At 39.0% G+C, this 19,820-nt stretch overlaps 1 protein-coding gene across 1 annotated transcript in view; it reads right to left on the bottom strand.

The window, feature by feature from the left end:
• LOC309662928 (uncharacterized protein) overlaps positions 1-19,820 on the bottom strand; it is a gene marked incomplete at its 3' end in the record, with an annotated part of 112,055 nt that overhangs the window by 56,949 nt on the left and 35,286 nt on the right. The window contains exon 2 of the mRNA XM_082466134.1: positions 17,472-17,519. Within this exon, the coding sequence (XP_082322260.1) occupies positions 17,472-17,519 (48 nt within the window). The remainder of the gene's footprint in view (positions 1-17,471; positions 17,520-19,820) is intronic.

Genomic DNA, 19,820 nt, shown 5'->3' on the forward strand with positions numbered 1-19,820 from the left:
TAAAATGGACAACCCAGAAGAAATGGACAAATTCTTAGAAAGCTACAATCTCCCAAGACTAAACCAGGAAGAAATAGAAAATATGAACAGACCAATTACCAGTACTGAAATTGAATCAGCAATTTAAAAACTCCCAACAAAAAAAAAAGTCCAGGACCACATGGCTTCACAGGAGAATTCTACCAAACATTTAGAAAAGAGGTAACAACAATACTTCTCAAAGTATTCCAAAAAATTGCAGAGGAAGGAACACTTCTGAACTCATTTTACGAGGCCACTATCACTCTGATACCACAACCAGAAAAAGATACCACAAAAAGAAAACTACAGGCCAATATCACTGATGAATATAGATGCAAAAATCCTCATCAAAATACTTGCAAATTGAATCCAACAATACATTAAAAGGATCTTACACCTTGATCAAGTGGGATTTATCCCAGGGATGCAAGGATTTTTCAATATCCACAAATTAAGCAATTTGATACACTACATTAACCAGCTGAAGAATAAAAACCATATGATCATCTCAATAGATGCAGAAAAGGCATTTGATAAAATTCCGCATTCATTTATGATAAAAACTCTCCAGAAAGTGGGCATAGAGGGAACACACCTCAACATAATAAAGGCCATGTATGACAAACCCACAGTTAACATCATACTCAATAGTGAAAAACTGAAAGAATTCCTCTAACATTAGGAACAAGACAAGGATGCCCACTCTCACCGCTTTTATTCAACATAGATTTGAAAGTCTTAGTCACAGCAATCAGAGAAGAAAAAGAAATAAAAGGAATCCAAATTGGAAAGAAGGAAAGAAAGCTGTCACAGTTTGCAGATGACATGATACTTTACATGGAAAATCCTAAAGATGTCACCAGAAAACTACTAGAGCTCATCAATGAATTTGGTAAAGCTGCAGGATACAAAATTAATATACAGAAATCTGTTGCATTTCTGAACATTAACAATGAACTATCAGAAAGAGAAATTAAGGAAATAATCCCACTTACCATTGCATCAAAAAGAATTAAAATACCTAGGAATAACCCTACCTAAGGAGGCAAAAGACCTATACTCCAAAAACTATAAGACACTGATGAAAGAAAGTGAAGTTGACACAAACAGATGGAAAGATACACCATGTTCTTGGATTGGAAGAACCAATATTATTTAAATGACCACACTACCCAAGGCAATCTACAGATTCAGTGCAATTCCTATCAAATTACCAATGGCATTTTTCACAGAACGAGAACAAAATATTTGAAAGTTTGTGTGGAAACACAAAAGACCCTGAAGAGCCAAAATAATCTTGAGAAAGAAGAATCAAGCTGGAGGAATCACACTCCCTGACTTCAGAATATACTACAAAGCTACAGTCATCAAAACAGTATGGTACTGGCACAAAAACAGACACATAGATCAACGGAACAGGATAGAGAGCCCAGAAATAAACCCACGCATCTATGGTCAATTAATCTATGGCAAAGGAGGCAAGAGCATACAACAGAGAAAAGACAGTCTCTTCGGTAAGTGGTGCTGGGAAAACTGGACAGCTACATGTAAAAGAATGAAATTAGAATGTTCTCTAACACCATATACAAAAATAAACTCAAAATGGATTAAAGGCCTAAATCTAAGATTGGATATTATAAAACTCCTAGAGGAAAACATAGGCAGAACACTCTTTGACATAAATCGCAGCAATATTTTTTTGGATCCTTCTCCTAGAGTAATGGAAGCAAAAGCAAAAATAAACAAATGAGACCTAATGAAACTTAAAAGCTTTTGCCCAGCAAAGGAAACTATAAACAAAATGAAAAGACAACCCACAGAATGGAAGAAAATATTTGCAAACAATGTGACAGACAAGGGCTTAATTTCCAAAATATACAAACAGCTTATACAGCTCAATAAAAAAAAAAAACCCAATCAAAAAATGGGCAGAAGACCTAAACAGACATTTCTCCAAAGAAGACATACACATGGCCAACAGGCACATGAAAAGGTGCTCAACATCCCTAATTATTAGAGAAATGCAAATCAAAATTACAATTAGGTACCACCTCACACTGGTCAGAATGGCTATCATCAAAAAATCTAGAAAGAACAAATACTGGAGAGGGTGTGGGGAAAAAGGAACCCTCCTACACTGTTGGTGGGAATGTAAATTGATACAGCCACTATGGAGAACAGTATGGAAGTTCCTCAAAAAACTAAAAATAGAATTACCATATGACCCAGCAATCCCACTCCTGGGCATATACCTGGAGAAAACCATAATTCGAAAAGATACGTGCACCTCAATGTTCATTTTAGCAGTATTCACAATAGCCAGGACATGGAAGCAACCTAAGTGTCCACTGACAGATAAATGGATAAAGAAGATGTGGTATATATACATAGTGGAATATTAGTCATAAAAGAATAATGAAATAATGCTTTGCAGCAACGTGGATGGACCTAGAGATTATCATACTAAGTGAAGTCAGAGTATACAAATATCAAGATACCACTTATTTGTAGAATCTAAAAAAATAATACAAACTTACAAAACAGAAATAAACTCACAGACATAGAAAACAAACTTATGGTTACCAAAGGGGAAGGGATGGGAGGGATAAATTAGGAGTTTGGGATTAACAGATACATGCTAGTATATGTAAAACAGGTAAACAACAAGGACCTACTGTATAGCACAGGGAGCTATATTCAATATCTTGTAATAACCTACAACAGAAAAGAATCTGAAAAAGAATATCTCTATCTCTATCTATAAAACTGAATGACTTTGCTATACACCTGAATCACTGTAAATCATCCAGACTTCAATTTAAAAAAAACACAAAAAGTAGGAACAAAGAACAACAGCAACAAACAAAATAGTATCAAATATGATAGATATTAACCCAACTAAATCAATAATCACTTTGAATGTCAATAGTCTAAATGTACCAATTAAAAGACATTGATTGTCAGAATGAATCAAAAAACCAGACCCAACTATATGTTGTCTATAAGAAGTGTGCCTTAAATATACAGACACATATAGACTAAAAGTATGCTAATACTAATCATAAGAAAGCATGAGTAGCTATATTAATTTCAGACAGAGCAGACTTCAAAGTAAAGAAAATTATCAGGGATAAAAAAAAGAACATTACATAATGATAAAGGGGTCAATTCTCCAAGAAGACATAACAGTTCTTAACAAACTCCATGAGACAAAACCAAATAGAACCACAAGGAGAAATAGATGCAATCACTATCATAGCTGGAGACTTCAACACCCCTCTCTCAGAAATGTACAGATCCAGCAGGCAGAAAATCAGTGAAGATATGGTTGAACTCAACAGTACCAACAGTCAACTGTATATAATTGACATCTATAGACTACTTCGTCCAACAACAGCAGAATACACATTTTTCTCAAGCTCACATGGAATACTCATGAAGACAGGCCACATTCTGGGCCATAAAATACACTATAACAAATTTAAAAGAAGAGATATCATACAATGTCTGCTCCCAGATCACAATGGAATGAAAACTAGAAGTTAATAACAGAAAGATCACTGGAAAACCCCCAAACATATGGAGATTAAACAACACACTTCTAAATAACACATGGGTCAAAGAAGAAATCTCAAAAGTAATTCAAAATTATTTTGAACTAAATGAAAATAAAAACACAACTTTTCAAAACCTGTGGCATGTAGGGGAATCAGTACTTAAAGAAAAACATATAGCATTGACTGTTATATTAGAAAAGAAAGACCTAAAATCAATAATCTAAGTGTCCGATTTACAAAACTAGAAAAAAAAAGAACAAATTAAATCCAAAGTGAGGAGAAGAAAAAAGAATTAGAACAGAAATAAATGAAATTTAAAACAGGAAATCAATAAAGAAAATCAACAAAAAACAAAAGCTGTTTCTTTAAAAAGATCAATAAAATCATTAAGCCTCCAGTCAGGTTAACAAAGAAAAAGAGAGAGGACACAAATTACTAATATCAGAAATGAAAGAGGGGACATCACTACAGATCACATGGAAATTTGGAGTATAATAAAGGAATACTATGAACAACTCTATGCTCCGAAATTCAATAACCTAGATGAAATCGACTAATTCCTTAAAAGATACAACCTGCCAAAACTCACACAAGAAGCAATGACCTGAATATGCTTATATCTATGTTAAGACATTGAATCAATAAGTAATAACCTTCAAAAATAGAAAGCACCAGGCCCACACGGGATCACTGGTGAATTCTACCAAACATTTAAGGAAGGAATTATACTAATTCTCTACAGTCTCTTTCAGAGGATAGCAGCAGAGGGAGTAATTCCTCACTCATTCTATGAGGCCAATATTACCCTAATACCCAAACCAGACAAAGACATTACAAGAAAGCTGTAGAAAATTCTCTCTCATGAACAGAGATGCAGAAATCCTCAAGAAAATATTAGCAAACCAAATCCAAAAATGTATAAAAAGAATTCACAACATTTGACCAACAGGGATTTTATCCCAGCATTGAATGCAATGCTGGTTCAACATTCAAAACTCAATTAATGTAATCCATAATGATAAGAGGCTAAAAAAGAAAAATCACATGATTATATTAATAGATGCAGGAAAATCATTTAACAAAATCTGACACTCATTCATGATAAAGACTTTCAGTAAATCAGGAATAGAGGGAAACTTTCTCAACTTGATAAAGACCATCTACAAAAGTACCTACAGCAATCATCAGACTTAATGGTGAGAAACCTGAACCTACCCTGGACCAGCAACACCAGAATCCACTGGAAGTCTCTTAGAAACACGGGATCTCAAACCCCAGCCCAGACCTACTGAAGCAGAATCTTTGGAGCTGGGACCCAGGAATCTGTACTTGAGCAAGCTCACCAGGAGACGCTTAAGCATGCTAATGTTTGAGAAGCATTGCTCTAAGAAGTTGGGAGCCATAAAATAGTAGAAAGAGGGAGAAAATAGAGGCCATGAGACTAGTATATTTCAAGGACGATACACATGTGAGTTATAGCAGAAAGGATGGCCAATTAGCTTGAGGCATGAAACTGAAGAACTTTGCAAAAGGATGGGTATATAAAGGTAAAGGAGAGGATGGCACTAAGGAGCATTGTGAGTTTTTAGGTTGAGTGATTGAGTGAATATCCACGTTTTTAATTACTATAGAGAATCCAGGGTGAGGGACAGGTTTGGAGAAGGCAAATAGGCAACTTGGTCCAGGTCACAGAGCTTGTAAGTCACACCCTCAGCCCTGGAACCCAAAGACCAGACTCTCCACATGACGCTCACCACCTCTCATGCAAAGGGCAGAAGAAATGTGTCTCAGTGAGGACTCAGCAACTTAAAGGGTTTTTAAAGGACCATAAATCAGAAATGATCAGTATGGAGCTGAATCCACATCTCAGGATAGAAATAATGGCAGTGGTTTGTGCACGTATAGATGGAGGAATATCAGGAAGAATGAGGCAAGTAAAGAAGTGACATTTCATTGGCCAAAAATGAAGTTCTCATTCTGCCTTCCAAATATCAGAGAGCAAATGCGACTGTCCCATTTCCACTAGATTTTGGTGATTCAGAAAGACAGCCTTCACCTCTATACATTAAGTGTCTTAAGGCTTGATTTATGCTACTATAAATGCATTGTTGATACTATCTTAGAGGTCCAAGGAGACTGCAAGCAACCTAGCTTTGCCTTCGTCCTGAGCAAGACACAACCTCTCAGCAGAACGACAGCTACTGTGATAACATGGGGGATTCCAGCATGGTGGCTCACAGCGGCCTGGAGACATGACTCTCCCAACCTAGGTTATTTTTTCCTCCCCAATACTGTCCCCTGACTGAGCAGAAAATGATTTAGAAGTCACATAGAAAAGCCTCCGAGTGTTTGTAATTCAACGTTCCATCAGAGTTCACTTCTCCTTATAATATTCTCCATTACCAGTTGGAAAACAAAAGTTCTAAGGAGTCTCATTGTCTTTTTGTCTCCAAATGACAAAGAAACGAAATAAACACACACAGGATGCAAACAACAAAAGCAGAGGATGGAGCAGAGAAGGAGCAGCATTCCAGCGTTTTAAAACACAGCAGATCAACATGTTTGCTGCAAATTTGCCCCAGGTCTTGAAATTACGCTTCCTGGTGATCGGAACACTTTTCGATGCAACTTCACGCAATACTTTGGGGATGGCCAAGATTTACAGTTGATTAGCCCGCATAGTTCAGCTTCTTTCTCAAAAGCTTCTAGGAAGGGATTATTTCTGTGCCCAAAGAGCCCCAGAGAATAGGGAGGGCAGCTCGCGGCCATAATGTGAATTCCCCGGACTCGGTACGCTGTGCTCATTGAAGCAGATAAAGCAAAGTTAAAGAAGCATTTAGTTCTTCAGAATGCCAGCCTTAATAAGTATCTTTTTGTGGAAGGATTTAGGAGGAGGGGAGGGTTTACCCTTAGTGCAGGCATTATTTCCTCATACAAAAAGGGAAAATGTGCATACAGTTGGATGTAAAAAGCCAAAAACGCACATGCCCCCCTCGCTCCCCAAGGAAAAGATGCTGAACACACACTCGCAAACGCCAGAGCATGAATCTTCACAGCTTAATAGTCCCGAAGCCATTATGCAGCTTCTCTTGGGAAAGGCGGCTCATTCATCTGCAGCCGCCCAAGTTCATCCTTGCAGCTGTGAGAACCGGGAGGCGCGCAGCCCTCCAGAGCCCCACCTTCATCAGCAGGCGGACTCCACAAGAGCCGCATCCCGTCCGGAGGAAGAGCGGGCAGCTCCCCGGCGCCTCTCCACACAGCTGCCATCAAGGCACGTGGGAAACGTCCACGAAAGGCTGAACCGGCCACATCTGCAGGCGGCCGAACACCCAGTGACCTCTGCTTGCAGAGCGCAAGGCCCGTCCTGGCCCAGGCAGCTTCCACGGTTCTCATTCCCTATGTGGAATTCGACGCAGAATCAGTCCCTCGTAATTACTTAAAACACCCGGTGTTTAATAAGGCAATGCCATGTGATCCCAGTTTTCTAACCACCAGCACACGTCTCCCCTTCAGCTCCGCCTTACCGCGACCTGTCTTCCAACACGAAAATACATCAACATCTATGTGAACTGAGCTACTGACGTAAGGAAAAGCACATGGAGATGCACACGCTGTAGCTTGAGTGGGATTTCTGCTGTAGCTAAAGAAGGTGAAATGCCCAGTTCATCCACATCTATTATTCTGTGCCTAAAATTTTCAAGAGAAATTCCCATAACCTAAGGCAGACTGGGAAGGTTCTTCATAGACATCAACATTTGCTACTCTAATAGATACTATAATAGAGAGAAAGAAGAAAAGAAGGAAAGAAAAAAGGAAGGGAGGGAGGGAGGGAGGGAGAGAGAGAGAAAAAGTAAGTAAAGAGAAAGAAAAGGGAAAGGGAGGGAGGGAGGGAGGGAGGAGAGCCATCTTTACAAAGTGCACATTTTAAGTCATTGCCTCCCCCATGCGAATGGAAAATGAACTCACCCACATTGGTAGCTCTGCTCTGAAAAGACCCAGTTGAGAGAAGTTCTTTCTTTATTGTGTGGTTTTAAAGACTATTCTTTGACCTCTGCTATTTATGCCTTAAGATCTGTGAAGACAGGGCCAAACCCCTTTGGCTCGAAAAGCTCACAAACAAAAGCTTTTCACCTTTGTTCCACTTACCTCATTCCCCCTCAGAACACGTCCATACGCACCTCCTGGTTTCACAACTTAAACTGCATTTTCTTCTTTCTTTTGCCCAGTCACAGCCATTACCTAACTGACAAGTGGCCACCTTCGCTCCTTTCCAAGGAGTGAAGCCCTAGTCGTCAGCACCAGCTGAAAGAGCTCTGCTAGGAATATAGATGTCTTGTCATCTCACCTCAGTGAACCATGAAACTGTGGATAAAATGGTTCAGGAAACTAAACAACGCACGAGGCAAGTGCAGCCACAATGGGGCATTTCTCTAGTTATTTGTAATTTTAGGGATTTATGGATTTATCTATTGCCTTTCTCACTCCTGAAAGGATTCAAGACAATTTACAAAGATCCATAGGATACAGCTAGAAAACAAATCTTACGTGTGTGTGATAAAAACAAGATAAAGGAAAATAAAAACTGGAGTCAGGGATAAAGCTACTTCCCATATACACGGGATAAATTTCAGTAACCTTGTTAAAGTAGGTGATTTTGTTTATCATTCAGCTTTCTAACAGTCAGTTCTAAGGGGAAAACACAGTGTCCACAGTTTCTAAGGGACGCATAATTAGTACTGATAAAGTGAACACAATGAACGCTTTCCCAAGTTTTCTCCTAAAGATGGCATGGAATAACAGACCGATGTCCTTGGCAAGTTCCTCAGAGTGGCCTCGGTGACTGGGCTTGTGAGATAGTTTCTGAGAATATTACACGTGCTGCATTGCAGCAACATGGGATTCAGTAAATGTCATTTGTTAAAGGACAATTTTGAGATTGTGAAAGAACATAGTTAGTCCTGTAATGGAGGCATGGATTGTACAGCATCTGGAAACTATATATCTATCAGGCATGTATAAATATTGTTTCTCTCTGGTGCCTTTTGGTACTGCAAGGATACAAAAGGTTTGATATTCTAGCTCTTGGCAAGTACCAGGAGAGCAGCGGCTTGTTGATACGTCACTGTCATTTCACAGCCAGCAGAATTGCTGTTAGCTCTGACATCCACAGCAAAAATTACAGATCCTAATGAGGATGACTGTTTGAATAAAAACGTCATCCTAACTCTGCCTAGACACGCATCAAAGAAGATGAAGGGAGTACTTGATAAAGATCCTCCTTAGGAAAAATTTTCTCTTCCAAGCCAGAAGAAAACAAAAGGTACAAACTCACTGGTAGATCCCATGCACAGCTACAGTAATTTTAGGCTGAAAAAGAGTTTAGAACAAATGCCCAGCTTAGCCATTAAACACACACACACACACACACACACTTCATATTATAACCAAGCAGCACCTTATGGGACCTTCCCAGGACAGACCATCCCCCCATGTCCTCTGCATTCCTCTTGTTTGTAGAAAAACTTTAGCCTCCTAGGCTTTCCCTGAGTTCCAAAGAACAAATTTCATCTGAGAAGTGAAAAATGCAGAAACAAAGGAAAACAGTCAAGCAAGACAAAATAATAATAGTTTAGCCATTAAACAAAATCAAGGACGTTTGTTTCCTTCTCAAGGGCTATAGATAATATTCTGAGCCATGTCCTTGGGCTGTTTTGGAGATACTGAAACCCCCACCAGGTGGAAGAAGTTAACTTCATGTTGACCAGAAGCATGTTGACCACAAGCACGTTGACCCCAGACCAGCTGGAACCAGAAGGTTGATGACGTTGACTCCCAAAATACCACCAGGTTACCTCACCACCAATCAATCAAAATTATGTCCACAAGCTGATCATGCACCTGCAACCCTTCTCCTCACCAAGTCATTAAAAACCTTTCCCTGAAAGCCATTAGGGAGTTTGGGTCTTTTGAGCACGAGCTGCCCATACTCCTTTCTTGGCCTTGCCATCAACACTACACTTTCCTTCACCACAACCCAGGGTCAGTAGAGTGGGTTTACTGCACGGGCGATCAGACCCAAGTTTGGTTCAGTAACAACATCACCCAAAGAACATCATGCTTTGAGCAATGAATCTTACAGAAAGTCCTATGACCCCAAATATTAGAAAACAAATATACTAAGGTAATTGAATGTGATTATTTATAGGATGAAGGAAGTTCTTCCACATCAAATAGATAATAAGTGAGAAATCTTAAGAAAAATTAATTTTTCAAATAATTAGCCTATATTCCTTCTTTAGGCAAATTAGACACAAGAGCATCTCCTAGTAAAGAGAGTGTCAGCTAGTAAAAACAGAGTTGAAATTAATACCTAGGTTTATTTCCCTATAACAACTGCTCTTTTACAAACATAGAGCAATAATCTTTCCAAGACAGACCGTGTACCAACACATATTAGGCTTCTAAGAGGAATTCCTGTGTATATTAGGTAGAACAACTTGACCCTCATGTCAAGGATTACCTACAGGATGGGGTCACAATCATGAACATAGAAAAGCAAATGCTGACCCCCCACTAAATTCAAGAGAGAGTTTTCACCTCAGTGGAGACTACTTCTCCTTGGAGAAGGCAGGGCAACTCAGCACAATGACGTATTCAGTGCCCACAAATTCTGCCCTCCCCGGCTTATTGAAGTCCAGGTCTGTCTTCTTTGTAAAACATAACCATTCCCATCCCTCAATCGACACTGGTGCTCTTTGCCAGTTGCCAGCTCAAACCCAACATCTTCAAGCAATCGGAGCTCATCCAGGCTCCTCTGTGTGCCTTCTGATGAATACATTACAACTTCAAAACGTCTGTCAGACCATAATCACCATGTGACGCATCCTGACGTAGACGTGTTTCATATGTTCAAAATGCATTCCCTTTCTAAAGCCAGCTTTCAGGAACCCTTCCTCAGTCATGAACCAAATAAGAGATTTCGTTTGCATCTTCTTTCATCAGATGGAAGGAGAAATTAATAGGAAGAGCTGAGGAAGGGGTGAGGATAAAGACTTACACAGAGGTGCTTTTTCCCCTCCACATGTCTTTGAAGTTTACAGCAGGTGGAAGTCTTTCACATCCGTAAAAACCGATATGGAAAATCAGAAACACGTTGGGCTATTAACATGTCACATGTTGGATTTAAATCCAAATAAGAACCTGTTCTTTTCCTTAAATATTGATTGTGCTATGAGCCTGGCCAAGTTTTGCAAGTTATTGCAGCACACAGGCTAGTTTCCAGGCTAAAAAAACCCTGGAATGTTCCAGCTACTGATGGCTAATGATCGCCCCAAAGCACACTAATATGTTTGATAAAAGTTCCCAGCGTGAGGGCAGAAAACACTTACCATAAGAATGACAGTGTGAGGGAAAGCAAATCAGTGACACCAGTTCAGGCTGCCTTCCGTGCTGAAGGCTCCAATTAGAGCTGTGAGCTTGCATTCCAGGAGGCGGTGACAGATGGCAAATCTCTCATTGTTAAAATCATCAACTCACCGATCCACCTGCCTGAGCCCTAGCAGGGACCCTGCTGGGAGCCTTCGCTGATTCTCACAAACCTCAGCACTTACCACTTCAGAAATGAAGTTTTGAAACTAGGTGTTCATTTAGCTCCCCCATTTGTAAGTTCTTTTTGTTTTTATCTGTTGTTCCACATTCTCTCACTTTGTTCTTTCTTTTTTCTCCATTTCTGCCTTCACCTCAGAGACGATACCGACTTGAATGTTCCCCTACAGTGACACTGGATGGAGTACTTGAGAATGTAGCTACACATGGACCCCTAACTCAAGGTTGCTGACGATGTGATTTTTCAGCTGCATGGAGACCAGGAAATCCAAGAGCTCAGGTCTCCCGGAGGAGAGACTTCATCTCTTGGTAAGCACAAAAGCACATAATGGTCTTTGGGGTACTTAAAATTATGCCATTTACTGGCATGATGTTATAGGATAGTCTAACAAATGTGCATTTGACAATTTTTACTCATCATGCTAGTACAATATTGCATGTACAGACTGGTATTTCAAAAGAACACTAGCCAAACTTTCACACACCTCACAATTTTTCATAGGCATTCCATACACATTTTAATTCCACTGGTTTAAGGAAATAGAATATTTCTCTTCTCTTCCTAGATTATCACATCCCATTTACTTAGAAATAATATCATGATCATTACTTATGGAAATAATAACATTGGTATCCAAAATAAAGGGAATTAATTATAACATTGGAGAAGTTTTCTACTCCTCCAGTGGCACAAACCTACAACTTCTCTTGACAATCAATGTCAATGGTGGCTTTGCCTGTGAAATAATTGGTACCTCCCAAAAGATATCAATATGTTGGACAAGAGGTGCTCAGTATACATCAACTTTGTCCTTGAAGTTGATTACACAAAATCAGGGAAAACTGTATGAATATCAGTAAGTAGTACAATAGGCTTTAAATGTTTTAAAGGATATAAAACAACTGAAATTTCAAACTGTTGTATACTAGAATATTACAAAAAATAAACTGTTCAACTTTGGTTCTTTGGGTGTTTGGACATAGTGCGTTTCCATGGGTGCCTGAGTTTTCGTTTTCCTCCTTAAGATGTATTTTCCTGGGGCTCTATGGATTTACAGTCATTACCACATAAATCATAGAAAGCATCTAACACAACGCAAAAACCTTCAACAGTCACATTCAGTCATGTTTCTGGGGTTTGACCTTTATCCAATAAATTTCACAGATGTCAAATGAAACTGTCCAGATGTTCGTACAAGCAAAACCAATCTTCCTCACCTCTAAATTTGGCTCTGAATAAACCTGGAAAATCACTAAGAATCTGGAGTTATAGCCCTTATAAGAACCAAACTCCCACCGAGATCAAAGCAACATGCCACCGCACCAAGATTGAGCCCTAAATTACTGCTTTTCAACTCAAATCCTCACAACCAAATGGGAAACAAAAGTCAAGTGAGTGAGTTATAACACCCAAAAGGAGAAGGACGAGAACGCCTGCTCCCCAGACAGGGGTGGGTGTCAACAAGAATGCCATTCTTAGATACAATGTTTAGAAAGGTAACTGAGCAGCGTAAGGGCAAAGGATGCTTATTTTATAAAGTAAATGCATGACTCGCATGCAAATATCAAATGAACAAGTGTCAAAGATTTAACTCGTGAAATGCTGCAAGAACCAGTAATATGTTACATGTGGTTCAAAGGAGAAATCCAAGAAATACAAATATAAATATATTCACACACAAAAACAAACGCTAGAATGGATTTACAGCTAGATGCAAAATGGTCTATTGATGGGGGAAGCATCAATTGCAATACACTGCACACAACCATTTGCATTTCCATGGACAAGATTCATCTGCATTATTATCAGCTTTCTACATTTACAGAGTAAGAAAATAGCTCAAAGACGATGAACAATGCAGATAACCTGCAAGGGTGCAAGAGAGGGGACATCCAGCCATCTTTCTGCCCATCTTGAAGTGCTCCACAATTTTTACTGGCTCTAATAATCGCGTTTTAACACTGAATTTTCAAAAGTTAATTGTGATTTGATGTCTTCTTACTGTTGTTTACCATTCCTTCGTTCATTCAACAAAGCCCCGCAAGCTGACCAACAACGTTCCACACAGGAGGCTAGAAACTGCCCATTTTTTAGTTTGAATACATCAAGATATGTCTTTGTATTGAGAGACAAATGCAACTTTACTGTTTTGTTTTTGACTGCTTTTACATATGTGAATGCAATGGCAAACTCTGGCAAATGGGCAAATCCAACCTGGCACTTGTTTGTGTACAGCCAGCGGGCAAAGAATGGTTCTTACATTTTTTAATGGTTGGGAAAGATAATAAAATTTCATGACATGAACATTACATGAAATTCAAATTCCAGTGTCCAAACATAAAGCTTTATTGGAACACAGCCACTGTCCTTTGTTTAGGTACTATCTATCACTGATTTCATGCTGCAGTGGCCACATGAGTAGTTGCCACAGAGACTTTATGGGCTACAAAGATGGAAATATTTACTATCTGGCCTTTTACAGAAATTGTATATGATGTGGACTTCCCTGGTGGTGCAGTGGTTAAGAATTCGCCTGCCCATGCAGGGGACATGGGTTTGAGCCCTGGTCCCAGAAGATCCCACATGCCATGGAACAACTAAGCCCGTGTGCCACAACTACTGAGCCTGCGTTCTAGAGCCCACGAGCCACAGCTACTGAGCCCGCGTGCCACAACTACTGAAGCCCGCGTGCCTAGAGCCTGTGCTCCGCAACAAGAGAAGCCACCTCAATGAGAAGCCCGCGCACCGCAACGAAGAGTAGCCCCCGCTCACCGCAACTAGAGAAAGCCCTCGCGCAGCAACGAAGACCCAACGCAGCCAAAAAATAAATAAATAAATAAATAAATTTATTTAAAAAAAGAAATGGTATATGATGAGCATTAGAATTCCTAACATATAATGAGCCCCTGAAAAGGTGCTTGGCGCATACCACATGCTCGGTAAATTATATGTTTATTCTCCTTCATATAAGAAAGTAAAACTGCTGAGAATAGGAGTGGTTCTTCAATTCCTTTATAACCCACAAAATGCACAGACCAGGGTTTTTCAACCTCCCTCGGCGCTACTGAGCTTGGAGCTTCTTCACTGTGAGGGCGTCTTGTGCATTGTAGTTTGTCAGCATTCCTGACCTCCACCCACTAGATGCCAGTAGTGACAACCAAAAATGTCTCCCGCCATTGCCAAATGTCCCCTTGGGAGCAGAATCGCTCCAGCTTGAGAACCACTGGCCTCAAACCGTGCAGGACAGTAAGTCACTGCTCTGCATCATCTAGGAGCTAAATGATGCTAAAGACCCCTGACTTCACAGTACTGGCTTCATTATAGGAGGAAGATTTTCCTAATTAATAATAAATAATCATGATAAGTTACATGGACACAAAATGGATTATAACCTTTCTCCTGAAGGTAATACAGTAATGATGTACTTTGGGGGAGGAAGGAAATGTTCCCTATGGACTTCATTCATGGATTCATTCACAAATATTTGGTGAGCAACTACGCTGTGCCAAACACCATTCTAGGCTTGAAAATACCACAATGAACAAAGAGAACTCAGTCGATGCCCCTCGGAGCTTACTTTCTGGTGAAGGAGACAGACTCTCAGAGATAAAGGAACAACTATATAATGTCGTGTGGGTACAATACGGCCGAGGAAGTGTGTAAATGGGTGGGAGGTGACCTGGGAGGGCAAGGCTGAGAAGGTGGCATTTGTGCTGAGACATGAATGGGGTGCGGTGAGCTGGGTGACTGCGGAAGGAGCCTTCTGGTGGAGGGAAAAGCAGGCTTGATGGGGGTAAAGCAGAGGAGAAAGTTGGAGAGAGAGCACAGGCAGACAAGACAGGGCCGATGTTTTAGACTGAGTGAGGTAGGAAGATATGAAAAGGTGTGAGGCAGACAGCAGCAAGATTCAGCTTGTATGTTTAAAGGGTCTTTCCAGCAGCCACGTGGGTAGAGTAGAAGCTGGGAGACCCAAGAGGATGCTCCTGGATTGGTCCAGGCAAGAGATGATGGCAGATTGGACAAGGCAGGCAGTTAGATGGGAAGAAGAACTCACCTTCTGGAGGGATCCTGAAGGTGATGGGCTTTGCAAACACAACCAGAACTAATCAGAAAGTGTGTACTTTCTATAAAATATTACGTAAACTTTATCTTTTAACAGATATTCAGAAAAATTATATCATCAGCATTACTTCTTGATTTGGTGAGGTGTTTTTACTCTTCTGTCCCAATATTTGCTCAAAACGGTTTTTCAAGTTGTTGGTCTCTATACAACACAGCCCAGGAGACGGCATTCCAAACTTTAGTTCACCTCTACTGATTTGCTGAGTGATTCCAGGACATTATCCAATATGTATGTGCCTGAATTTCCCCATGTGTAAAATGGAGTTACCACCGCTCACCCTTCACCTCATTAACCTAAAAAGCAAAGGAAAAGCCTACACAATGCTTCATGAATCTCAGAAGAAGTGCAAACTGTAATTATCTGCAAATGTATCCCATGGTGATAATATCCAAAAGAGATGAACTTTGATTAACATGTAAGATTCATCCCCAAGGATTCAGACTAAAGACAACCCTTAAATTTATGTTGGCTTTGTACTATATTCCAAAGTTTCTGTTGAAGTTATCTATGACTTATTGATTCATTTTTGCTTTCAGGCAAAAGGAATTGAGTTCTTTTCTTGTCAAGTTCAGTCTCTCGTGTCAGCCTTGATCATTCAATTACAAAATATGGTTTAACAATCTGTATTCCCTAGGGCTTCAATGTTCTTTAATTAGGATATTTTAAAAGCAGTTTAAATGAACGTGTCCCATTCAAATTTCAAGTGTGTAAAAAAAAATTAATTTCTTGATGGCATAAGGAGCAAAGAGGTGCTTATGAGAAATAATACTGATACAACAAGTTATCATTCATGTAATACCCAACTAACAAAACTGGACAAAAACACTACTTATGAAATCTAGTCAGTCTCATAGCCATACATTCATATATATATATATATATATATATATATATATATATACACACACACACACACACATATATATATATCCTCTCCTGCAGTGATGACATAAAAAAATTACCCAGAACACCAACTGAAGAACAATTAATATAATAGATAACCAGAAAATACCTTATCAGAGCAAATATGTATGATATTATATAAAAAGAGTAAAAGGATCATAAACCAGACATTTCATTTCTGCCCAGGATCTAGAGAGTCAGAACTAAGCAAAGTTTATTTTCACCAAATTATTTCACATTCACAGAATAATTCTGTTGTTTTTAATAACGTTCATGCGGATTAAATGACACAACGCATGCATGAATGTCAGAATGTATCATTATAGTGAAGTTTTAGGTTTAGGAACATTATTCTACAATCATTTACTTTGAGATAATTTGTTTGAAAGACCTTTGAAACTAATAATGTTCTTCATAAATATGCTGTTTCATATTATTGTGTATTGCTCAGGCGAAATTTTGGTTGTAAAATAAAGGAATGCTTCAATTTTCGGTCTAATACTCGTAACCATGAAAGAAATCTCATCAAACACTATTACAATCCCAAAGTACTGCAGTATTTATAGCAAGTTTAAACTTTATTCACTTATATAATCTGAATATAAAACCAACTTTGAGACTGGAGCTAAAGCATATATATACATATATACTCTCTATATACACATATAAATATATTTAAAGATGGTGATGTTTGGAGACTGAGGTAAGAAATCTATGCTATGAAACATATGAATGAGTATAATGATAGCTTTGGAGCATGTGTGTGCAACAAGAAATACTCAAAGATAGAAAAGAGACTGCTTAGTTAAAGAATCAGATTAGTGAACGAGCAATTCCCACACATAAACACAATAAACGCATACAAAACAACTTAGGTGTAAGTAGAATGCATTAAATCTTCTCGTGCAATCAGAAGATGTTTTCTCCTTAAAAATACTTTTGATTGAAATAATTAGAGAATAAAGAGAGAAATAAGGTAGTATACAGAAATGTTGACACATGTATCTTGATTGCAGTGGTGGCTACACTAACTAAATCCATACATGTGATAAAATCTCATAGAACTATATACATACCTTGTACCAAGGCAATTTTCTGCTTGTGATATTGTTCTACATATACGTAAAGGGTAACCACTGGTGGGAAATGAATGAAGAGTACATGTGATTTCTCTGTACTAGCTTGGCAACGTCCTGTGACTCTACAGTTGTTACAAAATGAAATGTTTTTTAAAATACTGATACAGTTGTAGGGAACATACCTTAGAACATTGCTTGTGATTCTGGCACCAAACCAGGGAACCGTTGTTCTGCAAAAAGAAAAAGAAATATTGACTCATTAAATAATTTTCTATTTGGAATCTACATACACCTGTGTGTATTAATATAATTTTAAAATACTTGCATTAATGAAAGACTAATTTTGCCACCCTGATATATGTCTCTCTTCCTAAAATGGGAAATCATTTTTTGCCCTTGACTTTATGAAACAAATACATATAAAATAACGAAGATTTCAACGTGTTTCAAAAGGAAAAGTGTCTGAGCCACCTCTCGGGTGTGCTGAGCAACGGAATACAGACCAACAGGAAAATGAATGCTAGACGGTTCTTCCATAGTAAGCAGCTGTGGTAAATTTACAAGTTGGCATCCTGGAGGCTTTCAATTTTAACCAATTCAGTAATAATTGTTTGAGCCTGGAAGTCAAATCCCATGGGAAAAACCTCCTCTTTCCCTTTCACTGGGATGTGTGACTCTGGACAAGGGACTTACTATGTCTGTCCCTCAGTGTATCTGTCTGTAAAGCATAAGGACAATATCTCCTGCATGAGGTCAGTGGGATAACTAAGTGAGACACAATCCACTTCACACAGCTTGACAGTTACTCAACACGTACCAAATACTAGGACTAGGATTTATTTGTTCATTAAAATTTATTTTATTGAAGTATAGTTGATTTACAATGTTGTGTTAATTTCTGCTGTCCAGCAAAGTGATTCAGTTATATAAATATATACATTCTTTTTCATATTCTTTTCCATTATGGTTTATCACAAGATATTGAATAGAGTTCCCTGTGCTCTACAGTAGGACCTTGTTGTTCATCCATTCTCTATATACAATAGTTTGCATCTCTTAACCCCAAACTGCCAATCCTTCCCGTCCCCAACCCCCCTCCCGCTTGGCAACGACAAGTGTGTTCTCTATGCCTGTGAGTCTATTTCTGTGTTGTAGGTAAGTTCATTTGTGTCACATTTTAGACTCTACATATAAGTGATATCCTGTGATATTTGCCTTTGACTAACTTCACTTAGTATCATAATCTCTAGGTCCATCCATGTTGCTGCAAATGGCATTGTTTCCTTCTTTTTTATGGCCGAGTAGTATTCCATTGTATATATGTACCACATCTTCCTTATCCATTCATCTGTCGATGAACACTTAGGTTGCTCCCATGTCTTGGCTATTGTAAATAGTGCTGCAATGAAGATAGGGGTGTGTGTATCTTTTTGAATATAGTTTTGTAGGACTATGATTTATTATCCCTAGTATTTGAATTTCTGCTTGAAACTTGTCTTTCCACATGACTAAAATTTTGGTGATGGTTGGACTGTGATATTTACATCAGATTGTTCTACGCTGGGGTGGTTGTAACAGATAACAGAAACAGTCACCCCAAAATTAAGATGCTGTGGCCTCTTGTTCTTTGAAGTTCAAGGTTGGGTATGAGATGAAGTAGTCCATTTCCTATGTATGAATGCCTACACTTATAATTTTAAGAACATCGGTATGAATAGAACAGCATCACCTTTGCTTGCAGTTAAAAGAACATTGAACCAATAATGTATCTTTTGAAAAATACTCTTATTACACGTTTATTGATACATAATTCACAAACACAAAAGTTAATCATATAACTCAGTGGTTTTCAGAAGAAAGGCTGTGTGACCATCACCACTAATTTCTGAACTTTCTCATCAGCCCTGACAGAAAGCAGTACCCAACAGCAGTCCTTCCACCCAGGTCCTGGCCACCACGAACGTACTTTCTTTCTCTATACATTTACCTACTCTGGACACTTCTCATAAACGGAATCATACAATACGTAGTCTTCTGTGTCTGGCTTCTTTCATTTCATAATGTTTTACATTATGTTAGGTGATATGGTATTTTTGCTTCACCCATATTGTCACGTATGTCAATACGTCATTCTTGTTCGTTGTCACCTTCCATTGTACGGATATTTGCTCTTCCATTCACAATCATGTCTCTTAATAATGCAGGATTCCCAAAACCACTGGGTAGATCTCAACTGTTTAGGATTAGAAATTTTCCTCTCCTATCTAAACATCACTCGGCTATAGATCTCAGTCCCACAGTAAGGCTTTAGCTATTAAATCTCTGCACCATACGGCCCTTTCTCCTTTACAGTCTTAACTCCCCAAAATTGCTGAACATACCTGCAATTTAGATAATCTGGTATCAACCTACTCATCCCCTTCTTAAGGTCCGCACATCCTCAGGGGGCCCTCATCTCTCTCTACGTATCAATGTTCATCAGTCCGACAAACAAGGGCTGAAGCTGGAGCAGTACATGAACAGCCTGGGCT

Source organism: Balaenoptera physalus (assembly GCF_965194825.1).
Source record: "Balaenoptera physalus genome assembly, chromosome: 6".
Lineage (NCBI taxonomy): Eukaryota > Metazoa > Chordata > Mammalia > Artiodactyla > Balaenopteridae > Balaenoptera > Balaenoptera physalus.